The 14966-nt window shown below is 47.3% G+C and overlaps 1 protein-coding gene across 1 annotated transcript in view; it reads left to right on the top strand.

The window, feature by feature from the left end:
- Position 1: 1 nt before the first annotated feature.
- KCNQ3 (potassium voltage-gated channel subfamily Q member 3) overlaps positions 2–14966 on the top strand; it is a gene marked incomplete at its 5' end in the record, with an annotated part of 323938 nt that continues 308973 nt past the window's right edge. Inside the window, one exon of the mRNA XM_004373038.2 lies at positions 2–318. Within this exon, the coding sequence (XP_004373095.1) occupies positions 2–318 (317 nt within the window). The remainder of the gene's footprint in view (positions 319–14966) is intronic.

The following is a 14966-nucleotide window of genomic DNA, read 5'->3' as shown; positions in this document are numbered from 1 at the left end:
CGGGACCGCTAATCCGGCCGGTGGGTACGCGGCGGCGGCCGGCGACGAGGAGCGGAAAGTGGGGCTGGCGCCCGGCGACGTGGAACAAGTCACCTTGGCGCTCGGGGCCGGCACTGACAAAGACGGGACCCTGCTCCTGGAGGGCGGCGGCCGCGACGAGGGGCTGCGGAGGACTCCCCAGGGCATCGGGCTCCTGGCCAAGACCCCACTGAGCCGCCCTGTCAAGAGGAACAACGCCAAGTACCGGCGCATCCAAACTTTGATCTACGACGCCCTCGAGAGACCGCGGGGCTGGGCGCTGCTCTACCACGCGCTGGTGTGAGTACCCGGCCTCGGGGCGCCCCTCGGCGGCGGCGCGGGGTGGGGCGCGGGGCGCCGGCCGGAGCCGAGGGGCGCTCTCCAGCTGAGCTGGAGACCAGCCTGCCCTCAGTGCGTACTTCTCTGCTGTGTGTTTATGAGTCTGTGAGCCGCTCTCCGGGTGTTGGGGCTTAAAAGAATCGAGCGTGGTGTTCCAGCTAATTTGGAGATGGAGCTGACAGCGTGCGGGCGTGTGCGCATTTGCGGCACCTTCTCGAGGTGTCAGTATGTGGCTTTTCTGATTAATTTAGGAATTGAACAGGATAAACTGGATCCACCCAGGCGTGCTGTATTCTGTTTGGGGTGGGTGCCTCTTCTTGTGCTTGCCACTGAGTTTAGAGAATACATCCTGGAGTTGGGGGCGGGAGTGGTGCACATTGCGCATGGTGGGTGCATGTGCCTGTGTGTGTGTGTGTGTGTGTGTGTGTGTGTGTGTGTTGCTTGCTTGCTTGTGCTGTCTTTCTTAGGGCTTTATCCTGGGTTAGAAAGGAATCTGATGTTGCTCTAATTTATGGCTTGAACTGGCCCAAATGCCTATGTTTGGGTTCCTTTAAGGGAAGTGAATAGGAGTGTGTGTGTGTGTGTGTGTGTGTGTTTGTGTATGTGTGTGTGAGAGAGAGAGAGACAGAATATCTCAGGCTCTAAGCCTAGACTGAAGAATTGAAGCTTAACAGAGCCAGGAGTCGAGGTCCCGGGGTTATTTTGGCTGAACTGTCTCCGTGATCTGGGTTCTGATATCCCCCCAGCCTCAATTGCTGCCCCTTCTCTTGCTTTGCCTAGGCAAAGGCAGTGGGGATGGGATGGAGCCTGGGATGGAGGTTTGCCCTCAAGGTACCCTGCCTCTAGAAGGGACCTCCTTATTAGTCAGGATGCAGATGCATGGCCGGATGGAAGATGGAACTCCGTTCTGCACGTGACTCTCTAGATGGAAAAATCCTCCTGTATTTGGGGAGGGGGAGAGGATGGTGGGTGGTGGCTGCTTGCCCAGGACGGCAGGTCTGGGCTGTCAGCAGTGCACCCACCTCCGGGCTGGCAGGCACCTCCAGCTCTGCCCCTGCCTCCTGGCCAGGTCTCAGCACTCCTGATGGCTGCTTCCAAGGAAGCATTACTAGAGGTTTGGCGAGGAACTGGCCGTGCTCTTGACCCGTCTTGTGCTTTAGCTGGTGGATTTCTCTTTCTGCTGTCCTCTGAATAACCCCTGACTTACGTGGTCTGATGGGTCTCCGGAAGCCTTGGAATTACTTTACCTGCCAGTCTTTCCTGGCTGCAAACGCTTTTCCAGACTTGGCCACAAGGTGGGGGCATCCGCACAGGACCTCAGACTCAGCGACAGGTGTCTGCAGTGAGGTTAACGATGCCTGCAGAGGAGACGGTGCCTCCCTGGAAACTGAGGAGCCTGCGGGCGTGGGAGGCAGCCAGCCAGGAACACGGATTTGGGGCGGTCCAGGCTTTGCGGGGTGTGTGTGTGTGTATTTGTGGGTTTTGATGGGCTCTGGCTGAAGAGAGGTGAGCAGTTGATGCTCTTTCATTTGCTTTCTTCAGGTGCTAAAAGGAATTAAAAATCCATGCATCTCTCTGGGTCTTGCAGTGTGTTTAGTGAAACTGAACTGACACTAATACTGGAATATGTGCTAGTCAAAAAAGGCGCAGCAAATTATTTGCATGCACGCAGACATACGCAGTCTCACATGTCTCTCACATATAACGGTATGCGGTACCTATTGACTGACTTCAGAACCTGGGGTCCCACTGGAGCTTGTGGTCTCCCTCTTGCTCCTCCCCCCACTTTCCCAGCCAGCACCCCAGCCCTGTCTTGCCCAGTCTGGGAGGAGGTAGCCAAGGCCTGTCATTGGCAGCACCTCCCCTTATCCTTCTCTAGAAGGAGGCAGGTTTGAGAATGCCAAGACCCATCGCCTCAGGCTCCCAAAAGGATCGAGGAAAAGTTAAATTTTCGGAAGAAGGAAAAGTCAGACAGTTAGGCGCTTTCATTCATGCAAATGTATTTAATTCATGTACTACTTACCACGATCCTGGGGGGTGGGAATTATCACCTCCACTTTATAGACTGGTGTTGTTGTTAGGTGCCATTGAGTTAGTTCCAGCTCATAGCAACCCTAAGTACAACAGAATGAAACATTACCCGGTCCTGCGCCATCTTCACAATCGTTGTTATATTTGAGCCCATTATTGCAGCCATGTCAGCCCATGTCAACCCATCTTGTTGAGGGTCTTCCTCTTTTTTGCTGACCCTCTATTTTACCAAGCAGGATGTCCTTCTCCAGGGACTAGTCCCTCCTGATAACACATCCAAAGTATGTGAGACGAAGTTCCACCATCCTTGCTTCTAAGGAGCATTCTGGCTGTACTTCTTCCAAGACAACTTTATAGATGAGGATATGAAAACTCTAAGAGGCAAAGTCACATGCCTGAGATCAAAAAGCAAATACATTCTGCAGTTCACGTGAGACCACGGGCCAGCTCCGTTTCTGAGCCCGGATCCCAATTCTGGCCCTCTACCAGTTTTGGGTATCTCACTGGGTGTCCCTGGGCACCCCTGCCCGCATTGGTAACCCAGGACCCTGCCTCTCCTTTCCTAGCTTGCATTTGACAAATGGCTGGAAATGGAGTTTAGAATCAAAGCAGAGGCTGGTCGGGACATGGGGAAGCAGAGTGTTAGGGAGATGTGCGAGGGGCTGAGCTTGTGGTGGTAGGATTGCGTATGCTGGTGATTGGGAGTTCTACAGGAGAATCCAGGTTGGGGGCGGCTTGAGCTCTGGATATTCAAGCATGGTTAGTTAGTGCACACATCCTGTATTCTTCCTCTGGCCTTAGGAGGGAGTCCGGTCAAGTGAGCATAATTGAACCTTTCATTGATGATTCAGGATTTTGCAGGGCATTGAAATTTGTGGTTCGAAGCATCCATTATCCTCTTTTGGGCTGTGGCTAATGGCATATGGGGACCAAGAAATTGGGCTGACCGTGGACTCACAGTTGAGTGCATCCTTTTTTTTTTCAGAGGAACCAGACCCATGAGGTGAGATTTTGTTTTTTTTCTCTGGGTTTCCTAAAGGTAGAATTCATTAAATGTGGAAATCAAAGACCCCCTCACACTGACCCTGCTCCGTGAACCTTAAATACCCATCCTTCCTTTCTCCTGGCCACTCGCCTTCACCTTGATCCAGCTGCAGTGTCACCTCCCCCAGGAAGCCATCCAGGTGAGGTAAGAGTTGGCCCTCCCCTGTAGCTTCTCCACCCATAGGGTTTTGCACATTGCATTGGGTTGATCTGTTCACTTGTCTCCACCAGCCAGCTGTGAGCTGCTTGAGGGCAGGGGCTATGTCTTTCTTCTGCGGGATTCTCAATCCCCAGTAGGCCGTATGGCCCACAGTAGGAGCTCAGTCAGTGTTTGCTGAATGCATGAGTGAAAGAATTCTCTTGGGATTCTGGTTAACCAAGACTTTGTGGTGTACAGCTTTACTGTTAGCATAACAACAACAACCAAATGTAGCCAAAGTCAGCATAGTAGAATTTTAATTATGATAATAGCTCTTGGAAGTCTTAAAGTGAACTATGGGGAAGGGCAACAGAGAGACCATCTCTAAGCCAAGTAAGGTTGATCACTTCTTTGCTTCTTCAGTCTCCTGGCTGTAAAGGATTTTGATGTATGTTGGAAAATGTGCTGGATTTGGAGTTTGCATTTGGACTCTGTCTTAAGTGTTTGGGACTTTGCGTGAGCCACCGACCTGTAAATTGGGGATAATAGCATTGCTCAGTCAAAGGGTGACATCCAGGCTTAAAGGAAATAGTGTATACAAATACAATTAGTCCAACTTCTGGAACTCGGTTTTCTTTAGTTGAATCTGAATTGTTGTTAGTTGCCGTCAAGTTGACCCCGGCTCTTGGTGACCTTATGTATGACAGAACAAAAGCTTGCCTGGTCCTGTGCCATCTTCATGATCATTGGTATGTTTGAATCCACTGTGGCTGTTGTGCCAGCTCATCTCATTGAGGGTTTCCCTTGTTTTCACTGACTCTCCACCAAACATGATGTTCTTTTCTAAACATTAAACTTTCCCAATCATGTGTCCAAAGAAAGGAAGACGAAGTCTTGCCATCCTCACTTCTAAGGAGCATTCTGGTTGTGTTTCTTCTAAGACTAGTTTGTTCATTCTACTCTCAGTGCACGGTATATTCAGTATTCTTTGCCAGGCAAACCAGACACTTTGGCTGTCTTGAGGATGTCCAGGGTCTCCCCCTTCTTGCCTATTTAGTGGAGAGAGACTTTATCTTGGCACCCTTGCTTGATAGGCACATGTATCTAGCTGCCCTGACCACCTCTCCATGGCCAGCTAGGCATGATCAATCACTTTCCTGTCGACAAACCAAGGGGAAATGATCATGAGAATGGCCCACTTCCAAGGTGGCTGGATCCAGAGACCTCTGGCAGGCAAGACCGAGTGGAGAGAGACGAGGACGGAGCAGAAGCTCTGTGGGGTGGAGGGGAGTCGGGGCCTGTCTGGTGGATTCACATGTTGACCAGAGGGTCTGCCATTTCCAAGGGGGAGGAGAGATGCTCCACTCCCACTGAGAACCCTCCGTCAGGCAGAATCTGCATAAGCTTTTGGGTGAGGAAAATTTGTGTTCTAAAGCTGATGTGACCTTGGACTAGTGGCTGAATCTCTGAGCTTCCTCCTCTGAAAAATGGGATGCATAAATTATAGGCTCTTGTGAAGATGCTGTTGTTAGAGTCAGTTCCGACACATAGGACCCTGTGTGCAACAGAACGAAACACTGCCCAGCCCTGCGCCATCCTCACAATCTTTGCTATGCTTGAGCCCATTATTGCAGCCACTGTGTCAATGCATCTCATTGAGGGTCTTCCTCTTTTCTGTAGACCCTCCACTTTACCAAGCATGATGTCTTTCTCCAGGGACTGATCCCTCCTGATAACATGTCCAAAGTATGTGAGACGAAGTCTTGCCATCTTTGCTTCCAAGGAGCATTCTGGCTGCACCTCTTCCAAGACCAATTTGATCATTCTTCTGGCAGTCCATAGTATATTCAATATTCTTTACCAACACCGTAATTCATAGGTGTCAGTTCTTCTTTTTCGGTCTTCCTTATTCATTGTCTAGCTTTCACATGCATATAAGGCAATTGAAAATACCATGGCTTAGGTCAGGCACACCTTAGTCCTCAAAGTGACGTCCTTGCTTTTCAACACTTTAAACATTTGCCCAACACAATACATTGCCTGATTTCTTGACTGCTGCTTCCATGGGCGTTGATTGTGGATCCAAGTAAAATGAAATCCTTGACAACTTCAGTCTTTTCTCCGTTTATCATGATGTTGCTTATTGGTCCAGTTCTGAGGATTTTTGTTTTCTTTATGTTGAGGTGCAATCCATACTGAAGCCTGTAGTCTTTGGTCTTCATCAGTAAGTGCTTCAAGTCCTCTTCACTTTCAGCAAACAAGGTTGTGTCACCTGCATATCACAGGTGGTTAATGCATCTTCCTCCAGTCCTGATGCCACGTTCGTGTTCATTTAGTTCAGATTCGTGGATTATTTGCTCAGCATACAGACTGAATAAGTGTGGTGAAAGGATGCAACCCTGACGCGCACCTTTCCTAACTTTACTGGTGAAAGTAAGAGTACCTTACTGGGCACTCGTGAAGAAATGCCCAATAAAAGGTAGGTGTTTGTGTTGCTGTTCATGATATTCAATCAACAAATATTTCTTGAGTGCTTTCTCTGTATCAGGCACTCTTCTATACATTAGAGATGTAGCAGGAAACAAACCAAAATAATTGGAACACACACTGTAATGATAATAGTGTTAGTATTAACAAAAATATCAGTTTGGTCACCTGGTTAGCCTTCGGCCAGGTTAAAGGCAATCAGCCTTTCAGCCAGTCCTTGACTCAGTAATGCATCAGTGAAGGGACATCATTTTTCTTTTCTACCTCATGTTAGCTTCAGCTCTCTCAGGTATTCCATTTCCCTGGCTCTTGTGTTTATTTTTGCCCATTCTCTTCCTTTTCTGCCCTCATGTATCTTTCCTACTCATCTCCCACTCAACGTTGGTCTTCATAGCTGTTCTCAGTCCATCCAGTATCTTTCCATCCCACTCACTTCCCTCTTTGCGTTTCCTGCCTCACTTTTATCAGTTCCCTTCTCGTTACTGAGCACCGAAGAATTTGAGAAGTTGTCATGCTGTATTCAGCAGTAAGAGTATGGGCTTGAGAGTCAGGCTGACCTGGGTTGAATCCACCTCTGCTGCTTACTCGCTGTGTGACCTGGAGCCAGCTACTCAACCTTCCTGACTGTCGGTTTCTTTATCTCTGACATGGAGACGATAATGCCTGCTCACGAGGTTGTCGTGAAATTCAGTTGAGGTAATGGAGATAAAACACCTAGACGTGGCATTGTAGACACTCTGTAAATATTGTCCTCCTGCCCCCTTTTCTTCCTCTCCGGATCACATTTTATCTGCCCTCTTGCACTCATTATGAAACCCATGCCCATCTCCCTTTCTAACAGTCTCATTCTATTTTTTCTGCTTGTTTTCTGAACTCCCTGCCTTCCCCCCCGATCTCTGCTTGATGATGTTTTCAAACCACTCAAGTAGAATACCCATTGCCACTGAGTTGATTCTGATCCATAGCGACCCTACAGGACGGAGTAGAACTGCCCCCATAGGGTTTCCAAGGCTGTAATCTTTACGGAAGCAGACTGACCCGTCTTTCTCCCGTAGAGCGGCTGGTGGGTTCAAACTGCCGACCTTTTGGTTAGCAGCCCGATCGCTTAACCACTGCGCCACCTGGGGCCCCTCAGGTAGAATAAAGAAGCCAAGTAAGGGTTTGACAACAACCACACCATGGTATCAGGTCATTAGGCAGTAGAGAGGCTGTTTGCTGGGAGGGACTGTGGCCACACGCGCCCAGTAGTTCTCAGTCTAGGAAATGGCTGACACCAAGTGGCCATCAGTGCTGGAGGGAGGGTGCCCAAGTCTCGCAGCCAGGTAAGTGGCAGAGCGAGATCACACACGTGGTCTTGTGTCCCCTGGTGTGGTGCTGTCTTCTCCCTGTCCCAGCTGTCCTCAGCAGAAGACTGTTCAGGAAGGAGGGTAAGAGAGAAGGCCTGAAACTCTACCTTCCTGGGCGCAATGCTTTCTAGCTGCTTTTCTGACAGGCCCTGGGGTCTGGAGACCACACATTGAGTAACCAGGCTTCTCAAACTTGGATATGCATGTGATTCACCAGGGGATCTTGTGAAAATGCAGATTTGAATTCAGTATCTCTGCCTTGAGGCCCCAGATTCAGCATTTCTAACCAGCAGCCCAGAGATGCCAGCGCTGCTGGCTTACTGACCACAGTCTGAGTAGCCAGGCTGTAGGCCATAGCGTCAGCTAGGCAGTCAGGGAGAAGTGAGGGATTCATCCATTGCCAGTCGGTCACTATACAGATATCCAGTATGTACTGACTGTGCAGTTTAGTGCACAAAGGTCCTTCATTTCAAAGCCACCCTTGCCAAATCCCCAGGAAGTAGCAAGCATTGTGCCAGGCTATTGAGGGGATGAAAGCCATAGTTCTTCCACTTTGGGGAGACAGACTTGAAACAACTAAATTTAAATAGAGTCTAACGAGCACAAAGAGCCCTGCTGGTGGACATGGTCAAGTGCTTGGCTGCTAACTGAAAGGTTGGCAATTTGAACCCACCCAGCAGCTCCAGAGGAGATAGACCTGGTGATCTGCTTCCATAAAGATTACAGCCAAGAAAACCATATGGGGCAGTTCTACTCTGTCACATGGGGTTGTATGAGTCAAAATCTACTCAACGGCACCCAACAACAACAGCAAGGGTAGTAATAGAATGCAAATAAGCATGGAAAGAGTGGAGAAAAAGAAAGCCATCATTAGCCCAGTGGTGCTACAGCAAGGAAGACTTCTCCAAGGAGGTTTAAGCAATGAGACATTAGATGAACAGGTCAAAGGCATCTACTGTTTATCCAGTAGGTGACTGGTCTCCCTCTCCTACTTGGAGAATTCCATGCTGTTGTTAGCTGCCATACAGGAGATCTCCTGCTCATGGCGACCCCATGCATAGTAGAAGAAGCACCGCTCAGTCCTGCACCATCCGCATGCTAAATCCAATTAAATGGAACACTCAGTTATTATTCTTGCAGTATTTTGAAGCTTTCCCTTTCAAGTTTGTATTCATTTTTAAAAATTTCATAAATTTTTACAAGTTTCATAAACCAAGCGTGATCTTTTGGTATTTTCCAGAGGATCAAGGTTTTACTCACTTTCTCTTTTTTGTCTGAGTGTTGACGTTTTGAGAGAATGGAAACAAGAATTGTTACATCTTTTATCAACTGGGACAGTGTCAAGAGACGCAAGGGGAGGAGGGGTTTCAAATGTGGCCTGGATAAATACCCTTTCAGTCACTGGGCTATGCGGTTGTGGTTTTGGGTGACTCAAGCTAGCTATTGATTTGTCAAAAGTGCATTGAATGACATATCAGGAGAGCTGGTTTAGGGTCTTAATCCTGTCATTAGCTGTGTGACTTGGGTATCTCACTTCTACAGCCTCCATCTACAAAATGAGGATCCCAATACCCACTGCATAGGATTGGTGCAAGAATCCCATGAGTTGGTATGTGAAGGGGTGCTTGAAAATTGCAGAGAGCTCTGCATTTTGAGGTAGCATTTTTCCTAAATCTATAGAAGCATCAAATAGGTCCTACAGTTAATAAATATTTTGGAGTTTAAGCATTTTCCACACACAACTTTGCTACCTTTCCTGTGAGGTGTTGCCTCACCTGAGCCTCACTGCATATTTATTGGGAACCCATTAACAGTATAACTCAGTACCTGTGTCTATGAGTAGGTCATCTTCCCTTTTGTGATCACCTTTTGGGAGAGGTAAGGGAAAAAGGGTTGGAGGTAACAAGATTGAAGTCAACACAAGGTTTTCTGGCCACCTCTGGTTTTGCAGCTGTGGTACAATGCAAACCAAATTCCACCCTAATTGTAGCCTTGTTGGGTGGGACTTTTCATTCTGTCACAGAATGGATAGAGGAGTTTGTTTGAAATGTTTTCTTTAGAGAACAAATCAGGTTATAACTCAGGAAGAAAATTGCTTCTTACATATAGTTGATGAATGAATAGAAGAATAAATCCTTATGCAGCTGACTCATGGAGCCTCCATACGTGGGCTCCAGTTGACTTCCTCCCAATGTGGGCTTCTCTACCTGCTGAATGCCTCAGGGCTGGGATCCTCTCTTCTTCCCCATCCACTTCACCACCAAGAGCCATGAAAACTATCTAGGCTCGTTAAGAGCATAACCATTGAGTTGGGGCATATAAAACCAGCAACTCAATAATAACCATTGTTATAGATCGTTGTTGTTATTAGGTGCCATCGAGTTGATTCCAACTCATAGCGACCCTATGTACAACAGAATGAAACACTGCCCGGTCCTGCACTATTCTCAGAGTGTTTGTGTTATGCTTGAGCCCATTGTTGCAGTCACTGTATCAGTCCATCTCATTGAGGGTCTTCCTCTTTTTCGCTGACCTTCTGCTTTACCAAGCATGATGTCCTTCTCCAGGGACCGGTCCCTCCTGATAACATGTCCAAAGTACATGAGGCGAAGTCTCGCCATTGTCACTTCTAGGAAGCATTCTGGCTATACTTCTTCCAAGACAGATTTGTTTGTTCTTCTGGCAGTCCATGGTATATTCAGTATTCTGTGCCAACACCATGATTCAAAGGCATCAGTTTTTCTTTGGTCTTCCTTATTTATTGTCCAGCTTTCACATGCATATGAAGTGATTGAAAATACCATGGGCTTGGGTCAGGCACACCTTCGTTTTCAAGGTGACATCTTTGCTTTTCAACACTTTAAAGGGATCTTTTGCAGAAGAGTTGCCCAATGCAGTATGTCATTTGTTATAGATAGCTGGATGGATGGATGGATGGATAGACAGATGATAGGTAGGTAGGTGGATAGGTAACTGTTGTGTAGTTCACTCTGACTCATGATGACCTCATGTACAACAGAAATGGAACACTGCCTGGTGCTGTGTCATCCTCACCGTCACTGGCACATTGGAGTCCGTTGTTGTGGCTGTTGTGCCAGTCTATCTCACTGAGGGTCTCCCTCGCCCTGCTTGGTCCTCTATTTCATCAAACATGATGTCCTGCTCTAGTGATTGATCCCCCCTGATAATGTGTCCAAAGTCAGCGAGTTGGACAGTATTCTATTCCATGAGGTTTTCATTGGCAAATTTTCAGAAGTAGATTGTCAGACCTTTCTTTCTAGTCTGTCTTAGTCTGGAAGCTCCACTAAACCCTGTCCACCATGGGTGGCTTTGCTGGTATTTGAAATACCATAGTTTCCAGCATGACAGCAACATGCAAGCAACCATAATACAACAAACGGACAGATGGGTGGTAGAAGCAATGTTATAACCGACGTGTAGTGTCACCTCTGGGGTAACACCCTCGTCTGCTCCACATCAGGGTAACCTGCTTTGTATGTGTTAGTAACCATAACCATTACATCAGTTCCCTTTAAACAAATCACCAGACCTGGCTTTCCCAAGCCAGTGCCCTACCTGAGTAGCAAGCTAGCTTCTGGTTGAGCTTCTCCACCATTGATTACCCTATGGATGGTTTGTAAGCTTGTTTTGCAATTTAAGTCCATTTCTACCTTTGTTGACCTCTTCTTGGGGCAACGGGTGAAATCTCATACAGTAAGACTTGACAATACTGAACTGGCGGATAATGTTCCTCCAGCCCCGGCTGTCGCTCCTAATGGAAAATCACTCAGTGCTATCAAACTATTTATCTCCTGACTGCTGCCATTTCCTAAAATTCCAGCTGGACATGGATCAGTTATGGTATGCTTCTTCCCCCACCTGGTGATGTCAGTCCGAAAAATGAAGCCAGCAGGACTTAATAATCAGCAGATCTAATCAAACTAATCAGCAGACAGTTACTTAACAATAGTGTATGGGATTTATGGGCTGGCGTTGAGGGAGGCACTTGACAAGTAATGAAAATCAGAGGGCTTCAGAGCGTGAAGGTGTCCTTAGATGACAGTGGTTCCATCCTTCTCACTGTAGAGAAGAGGAAACTGAGGCCCAGGGCAGTTAGAACTTGCCACAGGTTGCACTGCTGACAAGGAAGGGCTTTCACCCAGGTCGTCTTCTTCCAAGGGCGGCCTCCATTCAGTGCAGCTGCTCCCCCTGGTGGTCCCCCAATAGCTGTGCATCAGCAGAATAGTCTTACCTGAGCATCTTTCCGGTGGGTTTGCAGCTATTTTAGGATCTGAATCAAATCCCAACCAAAGTGTAGTTTTACTCGGTGGAATCTTCCACTTTATCTCAGAAGGGCTAGCAGTGGTTGTTTGGAATGTTTCCTTTTGAGGGCAAGATGGGTTATTGCTCAGGGAAACATTTTCTTCTTGAGTCTTACAAGTTAATGAATGAACAGAAGAAAGGTAAAAATAGGTAGAGGCTGAGTGGTAGGGCATCCATACTCAGGCTGAACTTGACCTCTTATTGAAGAGGGTTTCCCTTCCTGCTAAAATTCTCAGTGCCAAGACCCCCTTTTCCCTACCCTTTCCCCTAATCCAGTTGTTATGGATTGAATTGTATCCCCAAAAAATGTGTATCAACTTGGCTAGGCCGTGATTCCCAATACTGTGTGGTTGTCCACCATTTTGTGATCTGATGTGATTATCCTATGTGTTGTAAATCCTACCTCTATAATGTTAATGAGGCAGGATTAGAGTTATGTTAATGAAGCACGACTTGATCTACAAGATTAGGTTGTATCTGAGTAAATCTCTTTTGAGATATGAAAGAGAGAAGTGAGCAGAGAGGAGGGGGACCTCATATCACCACAAAAGAGGAGCTGGGAGTGGAGCATGTCCTTTGGACCTGGTGTCCCTGCACTGAGAAGCTCCAAGACCCTGGTGAAGATTGATGACAAGGACCTTCCCCCAGAGCTGACAGAGAGAGAAAGCCTTCCCGTGGAGCTGGCACCGTGAATTCGGGCTTTTAGGCTCCTAGACTGTGAGAGAATAAATTTCTCTTTGTTAAAGCCATCCGCTTGTGGTATTTCTGTTGTAGCAATACCAGATAACTAAGACACCAGTCCTCGACCAAGAGACCAATAAGATAGTCTCTGATCTCCATTGAGTTCAACATCCAGTTGGAGCACAGAGCCATCATATTAATGATAACAAATGTTTTTATCCACTTGGGTGGTTGATAATGCCACCTCTGGGGTAGTACCACCATCTGTTCAATTCATGGCAACCTGATTTATTTTCATTAATAACAGAGACTGACGTTTATGGTGTTATTTCTCTGTGCCATGTTGGGCTACGCACTCGAGGTGGTTTTCCTAAAGTGTGGCTGGGAGCTCAGGAGACACTGACTCAGCCATCATGCCGCCATGTTACTTCTAACAGCCTCAGTTTCCTCATCTGATAACCACAAAAAACAAAAAAACCAGTTGCTGTCAAGTCGATTTCTACTCATGGTGACCCCTCATGTTACAGAGTAGAACTGTGCTGCATGGGGTTTTCAATGGCTGTGACCTTTCAGAAGTAGATCACCAGGACTTTCTTCTGAGGTACTTCCGAGGCATTTCTGGCTGACAAATCATCAGCCTTTCTGTTCGTAGCCAAGTGCTTAACTGTTTGCACCACCCAGGTGACCTCTCATGATAAATGGATGTGACATTCCCAGCCTTCCAGGTTGTAGAAAGGATTAAATGAGGGAATTCATGAAATGGGCTCTGTCAGAGTGGGACCATTGTGTCGTAGTTTGAGTCCCCCAGAAGCTGCCACTGAGACAAGGAGTTCAGTGTGATTGGTTAGTTTACTACAGGGCTGCTCAATCTTGTTTTCACTATCTCTGCTCTTAGCAGTCTTCCTGGAGCCCTGGTGGTGCAGTGCTTAAGCGCCTGGCTGCTCACCAATAGGTTGGTGGTTCAAACCCACCCAGTGGCTCCACGGAAGAGAAGACCTGACTATCTGCCCCTGTAAAGTTTCCAGCCTAGGAAACCCTATGGGGCAGTTCTGCTCTGTCACATGGGATTGCTGTGAGTCAGAATCGACCTGACGGCTCCTGACAACAAGCCATCTTTCTAGAAGACCCTTTTTTTCTTATTGCCCCTACCCCATGAAATTTTAATACCACAGGTGTCCTGTGTCTCTCTGCATACTGTGTGCATATCTATGCTTGATATGTAAAGAGAGTAAGAGCTCCCTTTTCCACCTCCAAGAACCCCTTGCGCTCCTGTTGAGAATGCAAGAGTCAGGAGGTGATTCCAAGAAAATTGGGGAAATAAGAAAAATTGGGGCAAGTGCGGGAAATAAGACACGAAAGAGAAAGTAGGCTGTAAAGATGCCTTATCAAGCAGGTTACTGTGGGGGGCAGTTGAGCCTCCATCCTCCTGGGCAACCTCAGGACATGGTGTAAAACATCCCAGAGTTACCCTAGACTCACATCACCCCAGCTAAGAGCTGCTCTTGGGGGTATGGCCTCTAGAGAAATCCCTTAAACAAAAATACGTGGTGTTTGCAAAAGGCAGTGGGTTTCAGAAGGTCACCTGGGACAGTGAGGCTGAGGCTCTTTGGGAGGGCCAGCCACAGCCTCCGCTCTGCCCTGTCTGGTTCTTAGTGAGGAAAATATTGTGTCTGAAGGTGCTCAGATTTCTCTGTGTTTTCTCAGTGGTTTTTAAGTAAATGTCATCTTGTGGCCCAAGGGTGATGATAGTTCTGTCGTGTTTTTATCCCCTCATTATGCTTTCATTTAGGGCAGTCACAAACACGTGGCTTCAATACCTGGTATCTAATGATAGCTCACCCTTTTGAGCTCTTACTACATGTCAAGTTCTTCGAGTCCTCAAAAGCACCATGAAGCCTGGCCACAGCCTGCCTTATCCACTCGGGTGAGGAACTGTCTGCTTGTTGAAATGATGGAGTGTTCACATATTTGTAATTCTCACCAGATAAAACAGAGGGGTTGTTTTAAATAAGCATTAAGAACCTCGGTCCTGCTGACATGACAGTTTTGGGTGGCTTTTGAGATACTTTCAGAGGAAGAAGAGTTTTACTAATTTATAACATGAGAAACATTAGCATTATTCAAAACAAGATTAAAATAGATATTCCGATTGCACTTACAAACTCGTTGAGACGGCAGGATCTTGGCGTGAACTCTGGTTCTGCAGCTTCCGCCCTCTGCCTGCATCCTGGTTCCCTGTGGAAGTCACTGACATTCACCCTTGAGACTCTGGGCCACTGAAAGCAACGTCGAGCTTTCTTCTGGAAGTCTCTTTTTGGGCCATGATTCTACTCCCTTATTTGCCTGGGAAGAAATTTCCTGGAAAAATCTTAATCCTTTAGTTTTGATGTACCAGTTACCGTCGAGTTAACGCTGATTCATGGCAACCCCATGTGTGTCAGAGGACTACTGTGCTCCATAGGTTTTTCAGTGGCTGATTTTTCAGAAGTAGATTGCCAGGCCTTTCTTCTGAGGTACCTCTGGGTGGACTCGACCTCCAACCTTATGGTTAGCAGCTG

The sequence above is a fragment of the Trichechus manatus genome, unplaced genomic scaffold (genome assembly GCF_000243295.1).
Source record: "Trichechus manatus latirostris isolate Lorelei unplaced genomic scaffold, TriManLat1.0 scaffold00022, whole genome shotgun sequence".
Lineage (NCBI taxonomy): Eukaryota > Metazoa > Chordata > Mammalia > Sirenia > Trichechidae > Trichechus > Trichechus manatus.
This window is presented reverse-complemented; position numbering and strand designations above follow the sequence as displayed.